Source organism: Gossypium hirsutum, chromosome A12, assembly GCF_007990345.1.
Source record: "Gossypium hirsutum isolate 1008001.06 chromosome A12, Gossypium_hirsutum_v2.1, whole genome shotgun sequence".
NCBI classification, from domain to species: Eukaryota; Viridiplantae; Streptophyta; class Magnoliopsida; order Malvales; family Malvaceae; genus Gossypium; species Gossypium hirsutum.
This window is the reverse complement of record NC_053435.1, coordinates 96786384-96803938: the sequence shown is the minus strand read 5'-3', so window position 1 is coordinate 96803938 and position 17555 is coordinate 96786384. Positions and strand designations below refer to the sequence as shown.

The window sequence follows — 17555 nt, the reverse complement described above, 5'->3', positions numbered from 1 at the left end:
CTTATTGCTCCAGTAAATTCTTTTGCTTTGGAGTTACTGGTTTCTTAAGATTAATATCTCATTGAATGATCCATTCTCTCTTGGGGTGGTTGACTGTAGTGGGTTGAAGATCTCTGTCAAAGTTCTATCGCTTTCCTTTCAAGCTGGAATTGTTGGTTAGCTTTCCATCACCATATTTGAAGGACTCTTTATCATGTTTTTATTTTACTTTCAGTCTTCTTACTGTTTCCTGGTTTCTGACTTAGATAACTCTCTTTTCCTCACAGAGCCATTCTATGGAACCATGTGCATATATAACCGGGAGAGAAGAGAAAAATTATCTGAAGATTTTTATTTTTCTGTTCTTCCAAGTGAAATGCAGGATGTAAGCAAGAATGTCATTTATGCCCTTTAATTTTATCTACTAATGATATAGTTCTCTATAAATGATGATCGATAAGTTTTTCTTTCTGTTGTTCTTTTGACAGGCTAAAGTGTCTTTAGAACCTCGTGGGATATTCTATTTAGATGCTCCATCAGCATCAATCTGTTTGCTAATCCAGTTAGAGAAGCCTGCAACAGAAGAAGGCGGTGTAACCCCTTCGGTTTATTCACGTAAAGAACCGGTATTTACATAGACATTTATCACTTTCTTTCCTTTTGTTTTTCCCTCTGAATTCAATATTTTATTTCTTTACTTTTATCTGTTATTCAGAATGCTTGTGATCCTCCTAATCACTTCTTCATGTTGGACTATATCCCTTTTACCTGGAGAAATCAATGTTTTTACATGTATTATATGAGTTTATATGGGTTTTTTGATGCTTGATCTCAATTTGGGAGCTAGAGTGATCAACTTTTATTTAAAGCAGTGTTGTAGTCTGTTTGGCCCAGTTGAAGGTTTAAGAGAAGTGCTGTATGAGTACAGCTGTTCTAGAAGTTCTATAGAGGAAAGTGGAAATAGTATTTGGCAAACTTGAGTTAGAATCATTAGGATGTAGGAATCTGTTATGTAATAATCCTGGAAAGGGGAAAATGGAAGCTTCATTGAAATTTAACTTTTAGCATCTATCTGCTATTTAAAGTTTACTGCAAGTTATGGTTCAGTTTGTAATTGTTAAGGTTGTCAGGAGCTTACTGTCTAAGTTCACTAGTTCAAATCTCCTTACTTCAGGTTCTTCTATTAGAGAGGCTCTTTTAAAATGCTAGGCCAAATACCTGCTTGTTCTAAAGAGAATGAATCTACTCAGTTTTGAAACATGCTTCTAAAATATGCTTCATCTGAGGAAATAAATCTAGCTTTTATTCTGAATGGGCATGTAAATTAGTCATTTGGCTGCATGCTATGTTACAGTAAAAGGCAGCTTGTTGATTTTTCTTGTTTCAAAAGAGGAAAAAACACTGGCAATTCAAAGGTTATTATTAGCTTGATTGCCTGGAAAGAACATACTCATATGTGCCGGCCAAGGATTTAAATTATAGGAGAAGGGTGCATTGTTTATACCAAGAGGATGATTCAAGATTGCTTAAATTAAACTCTTATATCATTTGTTTTCTCTTATCCTCTATGCAAACAGGTGCACTTGACTGAGAGAGAGAGGCAGAAGCTGCAGGTGTGGTCTCGTCTAATGCCTTACAGAGAGTCTTTCGCCTGGGCCATTGTTCCATTATTTGACAATAGCATCGCTGCAGCTTCTGGTGGATCTGCTTCTCCCAGCAGTCCTCTTGCTCCCAGCATGTCTGGTTCAAGTTCTCATGAGGGTGTATTTGAGCCCATTGCTAAGGTCACATCAGATGGGAAACTGGGTTGCTCAAGTGGTAGTTCTGTTATTGTTGAAATATCTAATCTAAAAAAAGTGAAGGAAAGCTACACTGAAGAGTCACTTCAGGTATTGTTTAGTTGCTTTGTGGCCTTTCTTTGTTGTTTGTTTGGAACGTGGCTAGACTTTTAATGAAAATATTTGTCAGTTCATTTAAAATGAAAACCTTAAATTGGTGTTTTTTTTTATTTATCTTTGTGAAGGTTAAGAAAAGTGTTGAGGTCTTTACTGGTTAATGGTGAAAGTTCTCCTAAGGTGCAATACAAGAAAATGTTTTTTTATTATGTTATCAGCATATTTTTCTTTTGGGAAGAATATTTTCTAAATTATATATTTTCCTTCAACAAGGCATTTTTTGTAAAACAAATGGAGCTTAACTGAAGATTTTGGAGATATTATGATAGGTCACGTTGCCTCCTGGCCTGTCCATGCAGGCTGCCTAACACGCCTTATTACTACTTTTACTCCACATTAACTATTTCAAGAACAATTGGATTGCTTTCTAGACAGTTAGATGGCCTAATAAATTGAAGCCCTTATGCTTGTTTTGCTGTGAGCATTCTCAAGTTTTTGTTAAGCTGACCCTTCAATATAAGGGTGATTTACATGTGGCTTTTAGATGTTTTTAGGCTATAAAGCATACAACAACTGTATACTGCTGGTCAATCAAGTGGGCTGTTTCTCTAATTTTCCTGAGGCAGTTGTGCAAGCTTCAATTTTAGGGCCTTTTTGGAGTATGAGCTATTAATTGTATACTGAATGTTTCTACAATCATATTCTTATCATCAATAACCTGTTCATTAATTGATTAATCCTTGTATTCTGACAAAGTTTTTATCCAGATATAATATTATTCTGTATCTGCCATTTGGTCTTCTCTTTAGTTTATTATGTATCTGCTGTGCACATAATGTTCTAATTCTGTTTCTTTTTGCCATTTCTTCTGATATGATAGGATCCTAAACGAAAAGTACATAAACCTGTAAAAGGTGTTCTGAAATTGGAAATTGAGAAACACCAGACTGCTCTCGCTGAGCTGGATAATATATCAGAAGGTGGCAGTGCGACAAATGATTCCCTGGATCCTGGGGAACCAGTTGCTGATTTAATGTTTTCAAGGAGTCCTGGAAATGGTCTGGATGGTCCTCAGACTAGCAACTCCAAGTGGATCGCAATTGATGGGAAAGAGGTTTCTGGAAATGGATCTAACAGTCATGGAAATCTAGATTTATGTGCAGATGATGTAAGCAGTTAATCTGTTTCTTTGCTTTTAGTCATTGGGTTTACCTATGGCATACCAAGTAGCAATTGCATCTTTTACATCTTATAGTTAGTATATGGTTGCTCTATATGCCATCCTTTGCTTTCTTTTTCTTTTTCTTTTTGATTTTCACTTTAATTGTCCATTTGCATATTCAATATTTTCTGAAAAGCTCTATTGATTGTAAAAGTGGAATCCTTTGTCATTAATATTTGAGATTAAGTTTTTGCTTTGATAGATAATTTGTTTTTTATATCTAGTCTTTGTTTGGTTTACTTTTTATTTCACAAACTATTAAGTGCAATGTCTGCTGTTAGGTTATTTTGAATAAATATTAGCATGCTTACAGTCACTTGTTGTGCTTATCCAGATGCTGATTTTTTACTCCATTGGGATTGTTATGCATTTTCTAAGTTCTCTAATCTTAGCTGGAGCACCTTTTGGGTCCATTGATTATGATGTTGCCAAGTTGTTGCAACTAAAGTAAGACAAATTAGTAGGTGATCCTTGTCAAGTGTGTGCAATTTAGTTCTAGTCCTTTTTTTAAAATTGTCTATGCTTCGTGTTTGGGTTAAAAATTGGACTGAATCTAAACTAAGGCTGTCTTGCAAACTACGTGCTCCTTGTAGTGTGATGATTGCAATATGGCTGCTACTTATCTGTGCATCTGAGAATCTTAGCATTAGGACTGGCATGATATGGCCTATTTTATATTTTATATTTTATATTTGTTATTACTATATGTGTAAAACTCATTTAATATAAACTACTATGTTAATTCATCTGACAGTTTCAAGCTTTTGACTTCCGCACAACAATGAGAAATGAGCCATTCTTGCAGCTTTTTCATTGTCTATATGTGTATCCGTTAACTGTGAATTTGAGTCGGAAAAGGAATCTATTCATACAAGTTGAGCTAAGAAAGGATGATGCTGATGCTCGGAGGCAGCCCTTAGAGGTAAATGTGTTGATTGATCTTTAGAATTCAGTTTTCTAGTTTTTTTCTTACTTGTTTCTTTGGTCCAATTAATACAACCAGGCAATCCATCCAAGGGATCGTGGTTCATCACACCAGAAATATGCTCACACACAAGTTGCTGTTGGTGCTAGGGTTGCCTGCTATCACGATGAGATTAAAGTTTCACTTCCTGCTGTCTGGACACCATCACATCACCTGTTATTTACTTTTTTCCATGTTGATCTTCAAACTAAACTTGAAGCTCCAAAACCAGTGAGTTTTACATGAATTTATGTTTGGGAAATAATGGTAGCTTGGACTTCTTTTTCATTTTACTGTATAATCTTTTTTTCTTAAAAAAAAAAACTCTAAATTAACAGGAGCTATTATTGAACTTTCAGTTCCTTTCCTTTCTATTTTTGATATTAAGTTTGTAGGAATGGTCATTCAATTTGTTCACTTGGCAGGTAGTTATAGGATATGCAGCACTTCCATTATCGACACATGCCCAGTATGTATATGCTCAGTTTGAACTTCTTCCTTTTTTTTATTCTCTTGAAATCAGAAATAAGAAGTCACTTCTTCATCTATTCAGATAATGGTAATTAGCTGTGAAATGGGGCTAGTAGTTTAATTAGCTCATTTATTTTGGATAAATCATGGTTGCTTCATTTATGCATTGAAAAACAAATGATTAAGTGACTAATTTTTATTTTATCTAGGGAGGAAAGGTTTTTCTTTTGGAATGTTTATTTTATTCTCATAAGATTCATCATTGCTCAACAGGTTCAATAAATCCATAATTTGATTTTTTTTTTTAATTCAGATTGCGATCTGAAATTTCTTTACCGATAATAAGGGAATTGGTTCCACATTATCTCCTGGATTCTGGCAAGGTATGTTTTGCAAGATTAAGTATTCAATATATAACCACTCATATCCTTTTCTACAGTGCAGTTTGATGAGATATTCTCATTGTGTTTATCATCAAAGTCTTTGTTGTACTTTAGTTTTGGATTTCTTCTGTCCTTTCATTGTAAATCAAATAGCTACATTTTATTGATTGTATGTGTGACGCTGCATAATTCGGTTGCTTAAATAAGTTTGCTTTTATTTCATTCGTGTATATTTGTTTAATGTAAATTGGAAATTTCCTGCTTGTGTTAGGTGGCAAATTTGTTGGCTTGTTTTATTCTAGTATTATTGGTATTGGATGCTATAGTTGGTGGGAAGCTTTTGTGCTTAACTGTGATAATTTCTTCAGATACAGTTTTGAGTGTGTCTTCTGATTGGATGCTTATTATTAAAACCTGACAATTAAAATTCATATTTACTTTTCCTTTTGTTTGCAGGAGAGGTTGGATTATTTGGAAGATGGAAAAAATGTATTCAAATTGCGGTTAAGACTTTGTTCATCTCTATACCCGATTAATGAGCGCATCAGAGATTTTTTTCTTGAGTATGATAGACACACTCTTCGAACAAGCCCACCTTGGGGTTCTGAACTTTTGGAGGTACTTCTGTTTTCTGCTTATTGGTTCACCTCAATGTTTGGTTATCTTTTTTGAATCCATTGATTTTATATACACAAAATTCCATAATCTTCCAGTAGATAAGAATAGATTGGTATGAAAAGCAAAACAGAATGAACAATAAAAAGAGATTGAAATATTGACTCTGGGTAGAGGTGGTAAGTGGGGATTCAGCTCTGTTCCAGTCTGGTTTATCTGAATTCATGTCATTTTGATTCTAGTTGTTGACTTCTAATGTCAATTCGGTTAGGTTCAACTGTTCGAGTGGGTTATTTGGTTGAGTCTAATTTCGTCAACTTTCGGTAAGATATTCAAAGTCACATTTTGCCAACTTTTGTCACACTTTGCTTTTGAAGTCATTATTTTTCTATTATAATGATTTAGTATTGGCTCAATATTGGTTTGGGTTGTTGACTTTTTGTAGTCAAATTGGGTTCTCTGGTTCAATTGAATTAGTTTAGTTTAAGCTTTGCCTACTCTAAATCTAGGTGTTGGAGTTGGCTTGAGGGATGAAACTAGGAAGGCATTGACAGTGAAACTTCTGGAACCAAAGAGGACAAAATTGGTTTGAGAGATAAAACCATAATTAAAGGTGAACTTGGGAAGGTAAAAAAACAAAGAGAAAGGAAAGAGATTTGGTTAATGGTAAAACTGAGATAGAAGGGAGGCAGGGCTGCAGAATATGCAGAAGGGAAAAGAAAAGGTTGTGTTGGATGGAGGAGAAGGAAAAAAAATACTGAAAAGTAATGCATAAAATGATGCTTTTGTGGGGGATAAGGATAAAATGGAAAGAAATTATAATGAAAATATGTTTTAGGGATTGGGATGATGTAAAGTAAAAAATAAAAAAGAAAAATAAGATGTGTTAAAAGAATTAAATTAATTTAAAAGATATCAATAAGGAAGTTATAGGTATAAAATTAGGGAAACTAACGTAAAATACTGCTCAAGGGGAAAGGAATACAAGGAAATAACTCTGTTACAAAAATGGTATGAAATTCTTATTTTAAATGCTAAAAATTAAGTATATTGAATTTGGATCTATTTATGAATTTTTTTGCCAATTTATATAGTTATATCTATTGAAAAGTAAATTGTAGTTTGTTAACATTTTGTAAAATTAATATTTATCTAGTTTACTGGAAATATTGCTTTTAGAAATTCTAATTTCTAAGATTAGGTAAAATGTAAAGTTAATGAATGGTTTAGTAATATTATTTCTAAAGTTTCAATAGTATGCAATTTTCTCTATTGGTAACCAGTAAGACTTAAGAGCTAGTGCTTAGAGAGCTAGGGGTGAATCCTCCCTTCCTAGGTCAAAAATAAAAGAAAAAAAAACTAACTAAAAAAAATGTCTTGATGAAAATTGCTACTATCAGTATGTGCCTTGTACAAACTACCATGATCGATAGTCTATGTTAGTTTCCAAGTTATACAACAACAAATAGAGAGCTTTATTCTATATTTTTCCAACATTGCATCTATAGAAATGTTCTTTTTTTTTTTTTTTGGCACACTTGCAAAAAGGCTTTTGAATTTTGAATTTTGCAATTTGATATTGGTTGTAATGGAAACAGTTGCAATCATAAAGTGGAACAACCCCATTGAAGTTTTAGTTGGCTGGAAAGTTAAAGATGAACATGCCATACATCTTATGCAACAATGGCAAATATCTTGACTGGCATATATTCTCTAAATTGCATTACATAGTTATGTACCTATGACATGAAACTATTAATGGGTTGCAGGCAATCAACAGCTTAAAGAATGTCGATTCCACTGCTTTGCTTCAGTTTCTTCACCCGATTCTAAATATGCTTCTCCATCTTATAGGGAATGGTGGAGAAACCCTTCAGGTTTCAACTCCCATCTTTTATCTGTCCCGACCTAAACATTTGTGCCCCATCTCCCTCTAAGCCTTTTCTCTAGCCTATGATTATTTAGCTTCATCTTGTTATACTGGTTTGCTTACTGTATGTGTTGCAATCTCTTCTTAATTTGTTTTCAGGTTGCTGCATTCAGAGCCATGGTTAATATCCTGACAAGGTATAGTCTTTTATCTGATTTATTAATTTATTAAACATAACAATTTTTAAAATCCAAGATTACGATTGTCTTACTGTTTAAGTGCCAAGTCTCTGATATATTCTTGAAGGTTTATTTTCACTAAATGAACTTTAATCATTGCCGTGCTAAGAAAGATTCTCTGTTCCAGGCTTTTTATTGAAGTTTGGGCATCATTTTTTTCTTTTATTTTATCATGTGTAATCTTTTGTTTATTTATTTGCAGGGTGCAGCAAGAGTCAGTTGATGATTCTGAACGAAATCGCTCTCTAGTTAACTATGTAGATTATGCTTTCGATGACTTTGGTGGTCGTCAACCCCCAGTTTATCCGGGCTTGTCTACTGTGTGGGGTAGCTTGGCTCGTAGTAAGGTAATCTGCTAAACTACAAACCTTCTTTTATATCCTTTTTTCTTGGTAAAATTCAATAATGCGTATGCTGTCTATATTTGTTCAGATTCTTAAGCAGAATGTGTCATTGTGTAATTTCTGAATTCCTATGCCACCAATGCTATTCACTGTACTTTGATTTACTCAGGAGCTCGTTTCAAATTTCTTATAATTGACTATTGGAGTCTGAAGATATCTACTCAGAAACTTGTTCAAAACTCAGCATTTGCATGTTGAACACCCATTCCCAAGTCCATGTAGCTTGCTTGAACTGAAGAGAAAACTCATGATCTCCTTTTAGAATTATATTGAAACTTAGAATAGTAATAATTGATTTCAAAACTTCCCTTCCCACACACACAAGAAAAAGGAAAGAGAACAGTGTAATAGATCATTGCAAGCCTAGTTATGAAACCTCTGGTGGGAGTTTAATAAATTGAAATTAAAAAGCTCAACCTTTAATATTAAAATTTTAAATGCTGAATAATTATGATATGGACCTTCCCAAAAGCTAGTTGTTGAGGTTGGAGAGCCTAGTTCTGTATACCAAGAAATCCCACACTTTCTATGTGGGATCCAAGTGAAGTACCTTGCAAGTAGGCACATGAAAGTCCATCTCACTTAGCACTCCCAGCGCCCCACTTTGCAGTAGCTTATTCTAGCCCCGGGTGAATACTGTCATATGATGACTTGAAAACATTTTGGTTGTGTTTCTCCATAGTTCTATATCAAATCACTAATTTAAATGTTAAAGATAAAGTACCTAACAAGATTTTGTTTGAATACTTCTGTAAAAGAGAGATGATATTATAGGCTTGCGACATCGGGTAGAATTTTTTAAAAGAAGTGACACAAAAGACTTAAACTTGCTCCTGTTTGTCCTTGAGAAATTCATTGAAAAATTCTATAAATTCTTGAAACTTGAAATTTTCAAGAACTTGAAAACATTTTATAGTAATAGAACTTGAGTTCTTGTTTCTCAAGTTACTTGTAATCCTGAGACATTGCTATTTTTAATTCAGATAGCCTTGACTTGGAAACTGTTTTTTTTTTTAATTAATTTGATGTTGTTCTGCAGGCTAAGGGTTATCGTGTTGGACCAGTGTATGACGATGTGCTGGCAATGGCTTGGTTTTTTCTTGAGCTAATTGTTAAGTCAATGGCATTGGAGCAAACACGTCTGTTCTATCATAGCCTTCCATTAGGTTGGTTTACATTGCATGAAGTATTTAAATGCACACACAGATGTACACGTATATGTAGGTATATGTGTGCTTGTGTAAATGAATCTCTCTATATGTTATAGTAATTGTCTACTGCTACATCTTTCTGTCATTTCCAAAATTGATGGTTTAACCAGTCAGTGTTGGATTTAACATTATATTCATACCTGTCATGCATGTAAAATTTAAATCAATATGATATCTGTATCTTATCTATTGTGTACACTTATGGTTTAGCATAATATTCATACTATTACTTTACATTCAATCAACTTTTCATGCATGTAAATTGTAAGTCAATGTTGGATTTAACATTATATTCATGCTGTCACATCTTTAGAGCATATGAAATGCTTGAAACCCTTATGTCAAAAGCAACTATGTATTTTTAATTTACTCAATTTTGGTCAGCATGATTACATGAATAGAGCATGAAATTTAATGGATTAAAGTATATGTAATATTACATTGACATAACTTAATCCCTCCTTATATTCAAGACTACATACATACATGCATACTCTCAGATGCTGAGAAAGTATTCTGTTAATTCTTCAACGAGTTCAGTTGGAGGAAATTGAAAAAGGTTTTATGCTATCATCAGTTTGGTAAATCAGCTTTTGCTTTCTTTTAATGTAGATGAAGATGTTCCCCCGATGCAGTTGAAAGAGGGTGTGTTCAGATGTATAATCCAGCTGTATGATTGCCTTCTAACTGAAGTTCATGAGCGTTGTAAGAAAGGGCTAAGCTTGGCGAAACGATTGAACAGCAGTCTGGCATTCTTTTGTTATGATCTTTTATCCATTATTGAGCCTCGCCAGGTTTTTGAATTGGTATGTTTTTATTTGATTCAATAGTCTATTTTTGTGATCAGGTTTAGATGGTACTAACTTGTACAAGATGCTTTCCATACTTATTAGTTTCATAGACTAGCATGTCCTTAAACCATTGCATGTTAGGAGACCTCTTTGATTTGAAATTTAACTGTTTCATTTCCCTTTTTCCTATCACTTCATTCAGAAACAACCCAAGTATTCTCATGACTTAAAATTTTATTAAAAAAAAAAAAACTGAAGTAGCATACACTTGTAGGAATCTTTGACTACTTTATGTCTTTTTTATAGTTAGAGGTCTGTAAGAGTGTTTGGATGGGTAATTTGAAGGAGAAATATAATTTCTATCAGGGTATTCAAATTCAAAAGATGAGTTTACTTGTGGGTAAAACCAATGGAGAATTTCAAAATTTGTAAGGAATTTCAAAAGGGGATTTGAGCTCAAATCCGCTATTCAAATTCCACCTAAATAGGTGGTTTTTTAAAATATCTCATAATCTTATTTCATTTATTAGATGTGGTCTTACTATAAAATAAAAATCTTGAACTTCAAAATATCATTTTTATTTAATTCTAACATATACTTTAAATTTTATATATTAAAAATTTATATATTTTACAAATCTAATGATATCCATATTACATTTTTTTATATTTAATATCATTATTCTTCTTTTACAATTAGTTTTCTAACTCATGAAATTCCAATAGCCTAAATTTTTCTAAAAGCTTATTTACCTAAACAAAATAACTACAAACACTAGAAATTTGGAAAGATGCATTTTATAATGTTAGCATCTTAAAAGATCTCCAAAATTTTAAAATTCTTTGTCCAAACACACCCGAAGGTTTTGTCCTTGATTATTGGAACTAAGAGTCCAACTCTCTACCAACAGATCCCATGCCTATTGGGACTACTATTATTATTTTTTGAATAAAGCCTGTCCTTACTTTGATGAACAATAAAAAGAATCACAGTTAGCTAAAATTTAAGCTATCTGCAAGATCAAAAGGAGTCAAGCATAGGAATAGGAAAATATGTTTTCCTAGTTCACATAAATCATTTATATATTCATGATGAAAGGTTGACAGAAGCTGTTCCTAAGGTCTTTACCTCTTTAAGAAAAGGTGAATTATATCAAACAATCTACAAACAAATTGGAAAAGCAAAACAAAGTTAATTACTATCACACTGATATCATTAACCTCTTCTCTCTAGTATCGGAACTTTTAGTCTTGGATTATATGTTCCAGAAAATTATTGATCTAGAGAAATGTCTACAAAAAATTAAAAATGTAAAATATACAAAGAATAAGACATTCCAAATTAGAAAAACCAATACCTTCTAATTGACAATCACATTTTGTTATCAACAGATTCTTGTCTTTCTTAATGATAAAAAGCATGTCAAAGCCTGCAAACTCTTGTTATCGATTTGCCACTCATCAATGGAATTAAGTAATCTAAACCTCTATCTGCACCCCACTCAACATCACTCATGACCCATTAATGCTGTAGGAGCTAAAGTAGATGTGTTACATAATTTAGGAGTCTCAAGTGTCAACAGCTATATGACATGTATCACTAGTGTGAAAAACATTCTTTTGCTGACTTAAATCCCGCTGCTATGTTTTAGAATTGACAAAGTAATTTAGGTTGGTGAACTTGGATTTGGTAATGAGTCAGCACTCAAAAAGTCCATTAGTCAGTGATATTTTTGCCATGATGATTGTACTCTCCAATTGTGGAAAAAAATAGAAACCTTGCAGTTGTTTCTATGCTCGTTGAGTATCCCTTGTTTTCATTAACTTTTACAATTTAATAAGGTGATGCTCAAGCAGTCATTCAATTTCGTCTACAGCTGTAAACTGTCTTTTATGAGTTATGCCACTGGTTGGAAGCATGTCTTATGCTTTGTTACTCTTGACTGATATTTACTTCATCTGTTATTTGCGTTTTGCTTATGAGGAGTTGTTTTGTTTTATGTATGAGGAAAGAGGAAAGACAAGATAATCATATGACACTCATGTCATTGCTATTGCTTTGATAATCACCTTCTAAATGTGTTTTATTTGTTTCAGGTGTCCTTGTACCTGGACAAGTTTTCTGGGGTATGTCAATCAGTTCTGCATGATTGCAAGCTAATTTTTCTGCAGATAATATGTGATCATGATCTTTTTGTGGAAATGCCTGGGAGAGACCCCTCAGACAGGTACTTTCTTCTGTTTTTATGTTTCACTACTTTCATGATGTAAATAGATAGTTTTTGCTTTAAGTCATGTCTTCATGGAGAGGAGAGCATCCCTCTTTATAGATGTAGAACTTATATAACTGGGATGTATTTTATGGTAACAATGTTTTCTTCTTGTTCTGGCACTATCATCAATTGTAACAAAATTTCCTTCCTGTTGTAAAACTGGCATAAAGGCTTCAAGTTCTTAGTGGATGATACATATGTGCATGAAGGAATTTCATGGTGTGTTCCAAGTTACTAGAGTTCAGTGTAATGATATTCTGTAAACCACCCAAACCTCTGGCATAGGAGAGCGTTGATGGAGGGGTAGGTCGTGGGTGGGGTGTATTAGCTTGTGAGAAGTAAAATGAAATTTACTTGACTTCTCATTATTTAAGGCAAGAAATTACATGAATGCTTCTAGACTTCTAGCATTCCTATTTTCATGTACTTGAGATCCAAAATAATGAAGTTCCAAGCTTGACTTAAAACAACACTTACATTATAAAATATAGATCAAAGTAAAATAACTCAAGACTTAAATCTGCTGGAAACCTGGAAACTATTGTTAGATTGAGCAAACTGATGAAAAGAAAGTAAAGCCAACAATCTTTTATACTTTAGAAACATAAACATGACTTAATGGAATCATTTCAGCTTAAATTGGTCCTAAAATTACCAAAAGTTAGACCATGATCTTAAATTATCTTGGCAGTTAACCTGGCCTGCTTTCATGTGATTGTCATCCATGTCACCTGTGCTTAAACAGTCAAAATCAAGATGCTTCACAGACATTGTATAGAGGTCAATTAGTTATTTTTCTTTATTTCTAGTAATTTGATTAGTTTATCTTAATATAAAAAAGGGATTTGCTGGCAGTAGTTTTTCCTCTCTCTCTCTCCCTCTCTCTCTCTGATTTCTTGAAAATTGAGTTTTATTTTTTTGCATGGACTTAGTCCGACAAAATCTCTATTAATTAGTAGCTGAAATGCTAGTATCACTCAATTGACTTGGTGTATATTGTGATTTAGGAACTATCTTTCATCTGTCTTGATTCAAGAGCTTTTCTTCACTTGGGATCACGATGATTTATCTCAGCGTGCTAAGGTGAGTTTGGATAAAAAGGTTAACTGTTTCAAAACATCATGGTCATATATAAAGTGCTTAAGATATATAGCATATTTTGTCGCTTTGAAAATAACATTTGCTTTTTGTGTGATTAGGCAGCTAGAATTTTGGTGGTTGTTTTATGTAAGCATGAGTTTGATGCTCGGTACCAAAAACCTGAAGACAAGCTGTATATTGCTCAACTATATTTTCCCCTCATTGGCCAGGTAAATTGTACTTAAATTATTTTATGGCTTGATGATGATGATGATTATGCTGATTAAGCATTAGGCAGTGGTATGACATTGCTGATGTTGCACGTCTTTATGATATTGTGTAAATGGTATTACAATTGTCTACGCCCAAATGAGCTTGAAGTCGAGACAGATTAGTGTAAGTGTCAAAATTACATGGCTGTTTGGTGTCATATTTGTATCATCCAAGAAAAATCCACATGGTACTATTTATTTATTGCTTCTTGAATTTGTAGCATCTTTCCTAAAATGTAATTTAGTATGAATGGGGTACTATATTATTCTATGAAATTTCAGATCTGACCAAAAATAAGTTGCTGAGGAAAAACTGGGTGCATGAATGTTGTTAGAATTTTAGTCTAAGCACAAAACAGGATAGGACTGGCATAAATCTATGCTCTGATATTCTTTATTAGAAATAAGACAGAATATGATTTTGGAGTCTAAAATTTGGGATGGCATTTTGTTAAAGATGACTTGCGTTATAAGACTGCATTTGTTCCCTGTTGCCTTGTAATTTACCGATGCATAAATTTCTTGCAAGTGAATTTATCCTCTATGCAGATTCTAGATGAAATGCCCGTATTTTACAACTTAAATGCTGCCGAAAAGCGTGAAGTTTTGATTGTTATCTTGCAAATCGTGCGGAATCTGGATGATGCATCAGCTGTTAAGGCTTGGCAGCAAAGCATTGCTCGAACTAGATTATTTTTCAAACTCTTGGAGGAATGTCTGGTTCATTTTGAGGTTGCTATTACAGCTAAACATTCAATTTCCTCTTTTCATTGTGCAAAATTGTATGTTGGTTCAGTTATTTTAATAGTTTAGGTAGCTTCTTGTTGGTATTTAAGGTTTTATTTGTTTGTGTTTAGTTTGTCACTATGTTCCTTACCACCATCAAGGATTACCCAGTTCCTTTAAATCTTAGCCTTCATTGGTGTCATTAGACGTTGAACTCTGGTATTATTGGGCTTAAATATGTAGGGAATTTTTGCCACTATCCTCTATTGCATGTGTGTGTAATGGATAAATAAATATTTGTATGCTTAAGTTCCTATGCATAATATATATTATATATATATGACACTGCTTAACTCTACACAAATTATTGGCAATTTTTTCCTAAACAAAAAGAATAAATAATTTTTTTAAGAATAATTGGATATTTCAATTGTGTGTATGTCTGTATGTGTAACAAAAACTAAAATGAGTAAGAAAGTACATAAAAAATTTCTACAAAACAAATTTTTTATTCCTTAAATATGAAAAGCTTAGAAGGAATATGTAATGTTCCAAGTGTTGAAAAAATATGCAATAGAGAAGGGAAGTTTTGCTTCCCTAGCCTTTCTCTTCAATTCTGGTCAATTCTTTTGATAGTATGAACTTGTTTCACATATCATATGGAATTTGGTTTGTAGCTGAGGCTCTTTTACTTCTTACCCTTCCAGTTATACTAACTTTGCATGTACTTACAGCACCGAAAGCCTGCTGATGGAATGCTTATAGGAAGCAGTTCTCGCAATCCTGTGGGTGATGCACCTACATCACCAAAGTATTCTGATAAGCTTTCTCCTGCAATCAACAATTATTTATCTGAAGCATCAAGACAAGAAGTTCGAGTGAGTAATATTATTGTCATTTCATCTGTTGCTCATAAATCTGAGAAGTTCGTATGTTTGCTTGTGGAGGTTCTTGATTTTGTAGATATGGAGAACCGCATGTACTAATTATTTTATACATTGTTTGATTGCCCTATTGCAGCCTCAGGGAACTCCTGAAAATGGTTACTTGTGGCAGAGGGTGAATTCTCAGCTGAGCTCCCCTAGCCAGCCATATTCCTTGAGAGAAGCTCTGGCTCAGGCCCAATCTTCTAGGATTGGAGCTTCAGCCCAAGCACTTAGAGAATCTTTGCATCCAATTTTGCGACAAAAACTGGTAAAGTTGTGTCAGAATGTCATGTTTTTCTCCACACACACAAAAAAGAAATAAAAGAAAGAAGATGTTCTCATTACCTATTTGATCTTGTTCTGAATTTGGCCTAGGTAGTCATGGTTTTCTTGCTTGTTTCAGGAGCTTTGGGAAGAAAACTTGAGTGCTGCTGTTAGTCTTCAGGTTTTAGAAATATCTGAGAAATTTTCTGCAATGGCAGCATCCCATAGCATTGCTACTGATTATGGAAAACTTGATTGTTTATCATCTATAATTATGAGCTTCTTTTCCCGAAATCAGCCACTGGTTTTCTGGAAAGCTTTTCTGCCTGTCTTCAACAATGTATTTGATCTTCATGGGGCAACACTAATGGCTAGGGAGAATGATCGTTTCTTAAAACAAGTTGCCTTTCATCTTCTTCGACTTGCAGTCTTTCGAAATGATAATATTAGGAAAAGAGCTGTTATTGGGCTTCAGATACTCGTGAGGGTAGGCCCTTTGGCATTCCTAAGACTGATGTCTGTTGGCATGCTTCTGTTGTTCAATCTGACATCAATTATTTCTTCATTCTTGCAGAGTTCATTCTACTTCATGCAGACTGCAAGGTTGAGGGTAATGCTGACTATCACCTTGTCCGAGCTAATGTCTGACATGCAGGTGACTCAGATGAAGTCTGATGGGACACTTGAGGAAAGTGGTGAAGCACGAAGGCTTCGAAAATCTTTAGAGGAAATGGCAGATGAAGTCAAGAGCTCTGGCCTTTTGAAGGAATGTGGACTTCCTGAGGATGCTCTATTGGTAACTCCAGAAAATTTTAAAGAGAACAGATGGTCCTGGTCAGACGTAAAATCTCTCTCTGGCAGCCTTCTTCTGGCCCTTGATGCTAGTCTGGAGCATGCACTGTTGGTAAGTCTAAAATATATGTCAGGTTCTTCTGGGGATTTTGCTGAGAATAATTTTTGAAGAAAAATTTTTGTTGTTATTGTTATTATTACCATTATGTGAGGTAGAGGAGAGTTATTGTGGTTCACATGTTATATTTGCATTCAGTTTCCTGTATGATCTTCATGCAACCTTTGTTTTAGATTCAGAATTGTCACTAAATGTACAGTTTAACCGTCTAAGACCTGCTGCATCTTAACACAAAAAAAGGTAGAATTCTTAAATTATCATGACAGGACCACTCCCCATCTGAATCGAATAGGTACCTACCTTCATCTTTTGGTTAAAAGGGCTTGGATTCTTTCTGCTGCTTTTGGAGGGATGGGAACGGCAGCAGTTGAGGATGGTGCTGTTTTAGTGTGAAGTCATGCATAGATTGGCTTTGTCTGACCTAAAGCAAACAGCCCCTTAAAATGATTAAGCTAATTTAATTTTATATTAATGAAGACTGTTTTTTCATGGCTTTAGTTAATTAGTTTGATAGTAGGAACCCTTTAATGTTTTGGCTTCTGTTTCTGCTTGTGATCTGGATGAAGATAATCTTGTTGCATTAACATCTAAACAATATCCTTTTCGCAGGGCTCTGTAATGTCCATGGATAGATATGCAGCAGCAGAAAGCTTTTACAAGCTTGCAATGGCATTTGCCCCTGTCCCAGATCTTCACATAATGTGGTTGCTGCATTTGTGTGATGCACATCAAGAAATGCAGTCTTGGGCTGAAGCTGCACAGTGTGCTGTGGCTGTTGCCGGTGTTGTAATGCAGGTGAGAAAGTCCTATTAACTTGTTTGTGTGCAGCTGTTATAAGATTCCTGTGAGACATGGCCTTCTAATATAGTAACTTTGGCCATTTTCTCACTTTGGATCATTAAATGTTGGGAAATCAAGGAATTTACATGTCATAGAAGTGAAATTACATGAGACAAAAGCAGGAACAGATTGTAATTTTCAATTAATTTTAAAAAATGGCAGGATTACCTTCTAAAGTACATGAAGCCCTTGCTCCAAAATTTAAACAGATAAAAAGGGA

General features: G+C 34.0%; 1 protein-coding gene across 4 annotated transcripts in view; it reads left to right on the top strand.

Annotated features, from left to right (window-relative positions):
* LOC107938242 (guanine nucleotide exchange factor SPIKE 1) overlaps positions 1-17555 on the top strand; it is a 35311-nt gene that overhangs the window by 1436 nt on the left and 16320 nt on the right. For 2 of the 4 annotated variants that reach the window (XM_041083186.1, XM_041083187.1), the window contains exons 6-29: positions 100-155; positions 267-364; positions 468-605; positions 1557-1868; positions 2755-3042; positions 3851-4018; positions 4100-4291; positions 4486-4529; positions 4845-4914; positions 5371-5532; positions 7299-7406; positions 7559-7596; positions 7841-7985; positions 9082-9208; positions 9866-10059; positions 12142-12272; positions 13325-13400; positions 13517-13627; positions 14219-14401; positions 15130-15273; positions 15416-15589; positions 15725-16072; positions 16160-16489; positions 17105-17290. In XM_041083186.1, the coding sequence (XP_040939120.1) occupies positions 100-155; positions 267-364; positions 468-605; positions 1557-1868; positions 2755-3042; positions 3851-4018; positions 4100-4291; positions 4486-4529; positions 4845-4914; positions 5371-5532; positions 7299-7406; positions 7559-7596; positions 7841-7985; positions 9082-9208; positions 9866-10059; positions 12142-12272; positions 13325-13400; positions 13517-13627; positions 14219-14401; positions 15130-15273; positions 15416-15589; positions 15725-16072; positions 16160-16489; positions 17105-17290 (3823 nt within the window). The remainder of the gene's footprint in view (positions 1-99; positions 156-266; positions 365-467; positions 606-1556; positions 1869-2754; positions 3043-3850; positions 4019-4099; positions 4292-4485; positions 4530-4844; positions 4915-5370; positions 5533-7298; positions 7407-7558; positions 7597-7840; positions 7986-9081; positions 9209-9865; positions 10060-12141; positions 12273-13324; positions 13401-13516; positions 13628-14218; positions 14402-15129; positions 15274-15415; positions 15590-15724; positions 16073-16159; positions 16490-17104; positions 17291-17555) is intronic. The other 2 variants (XM_041083188.1, XM_041083189.1) reach the window with 1 other exon arrangement.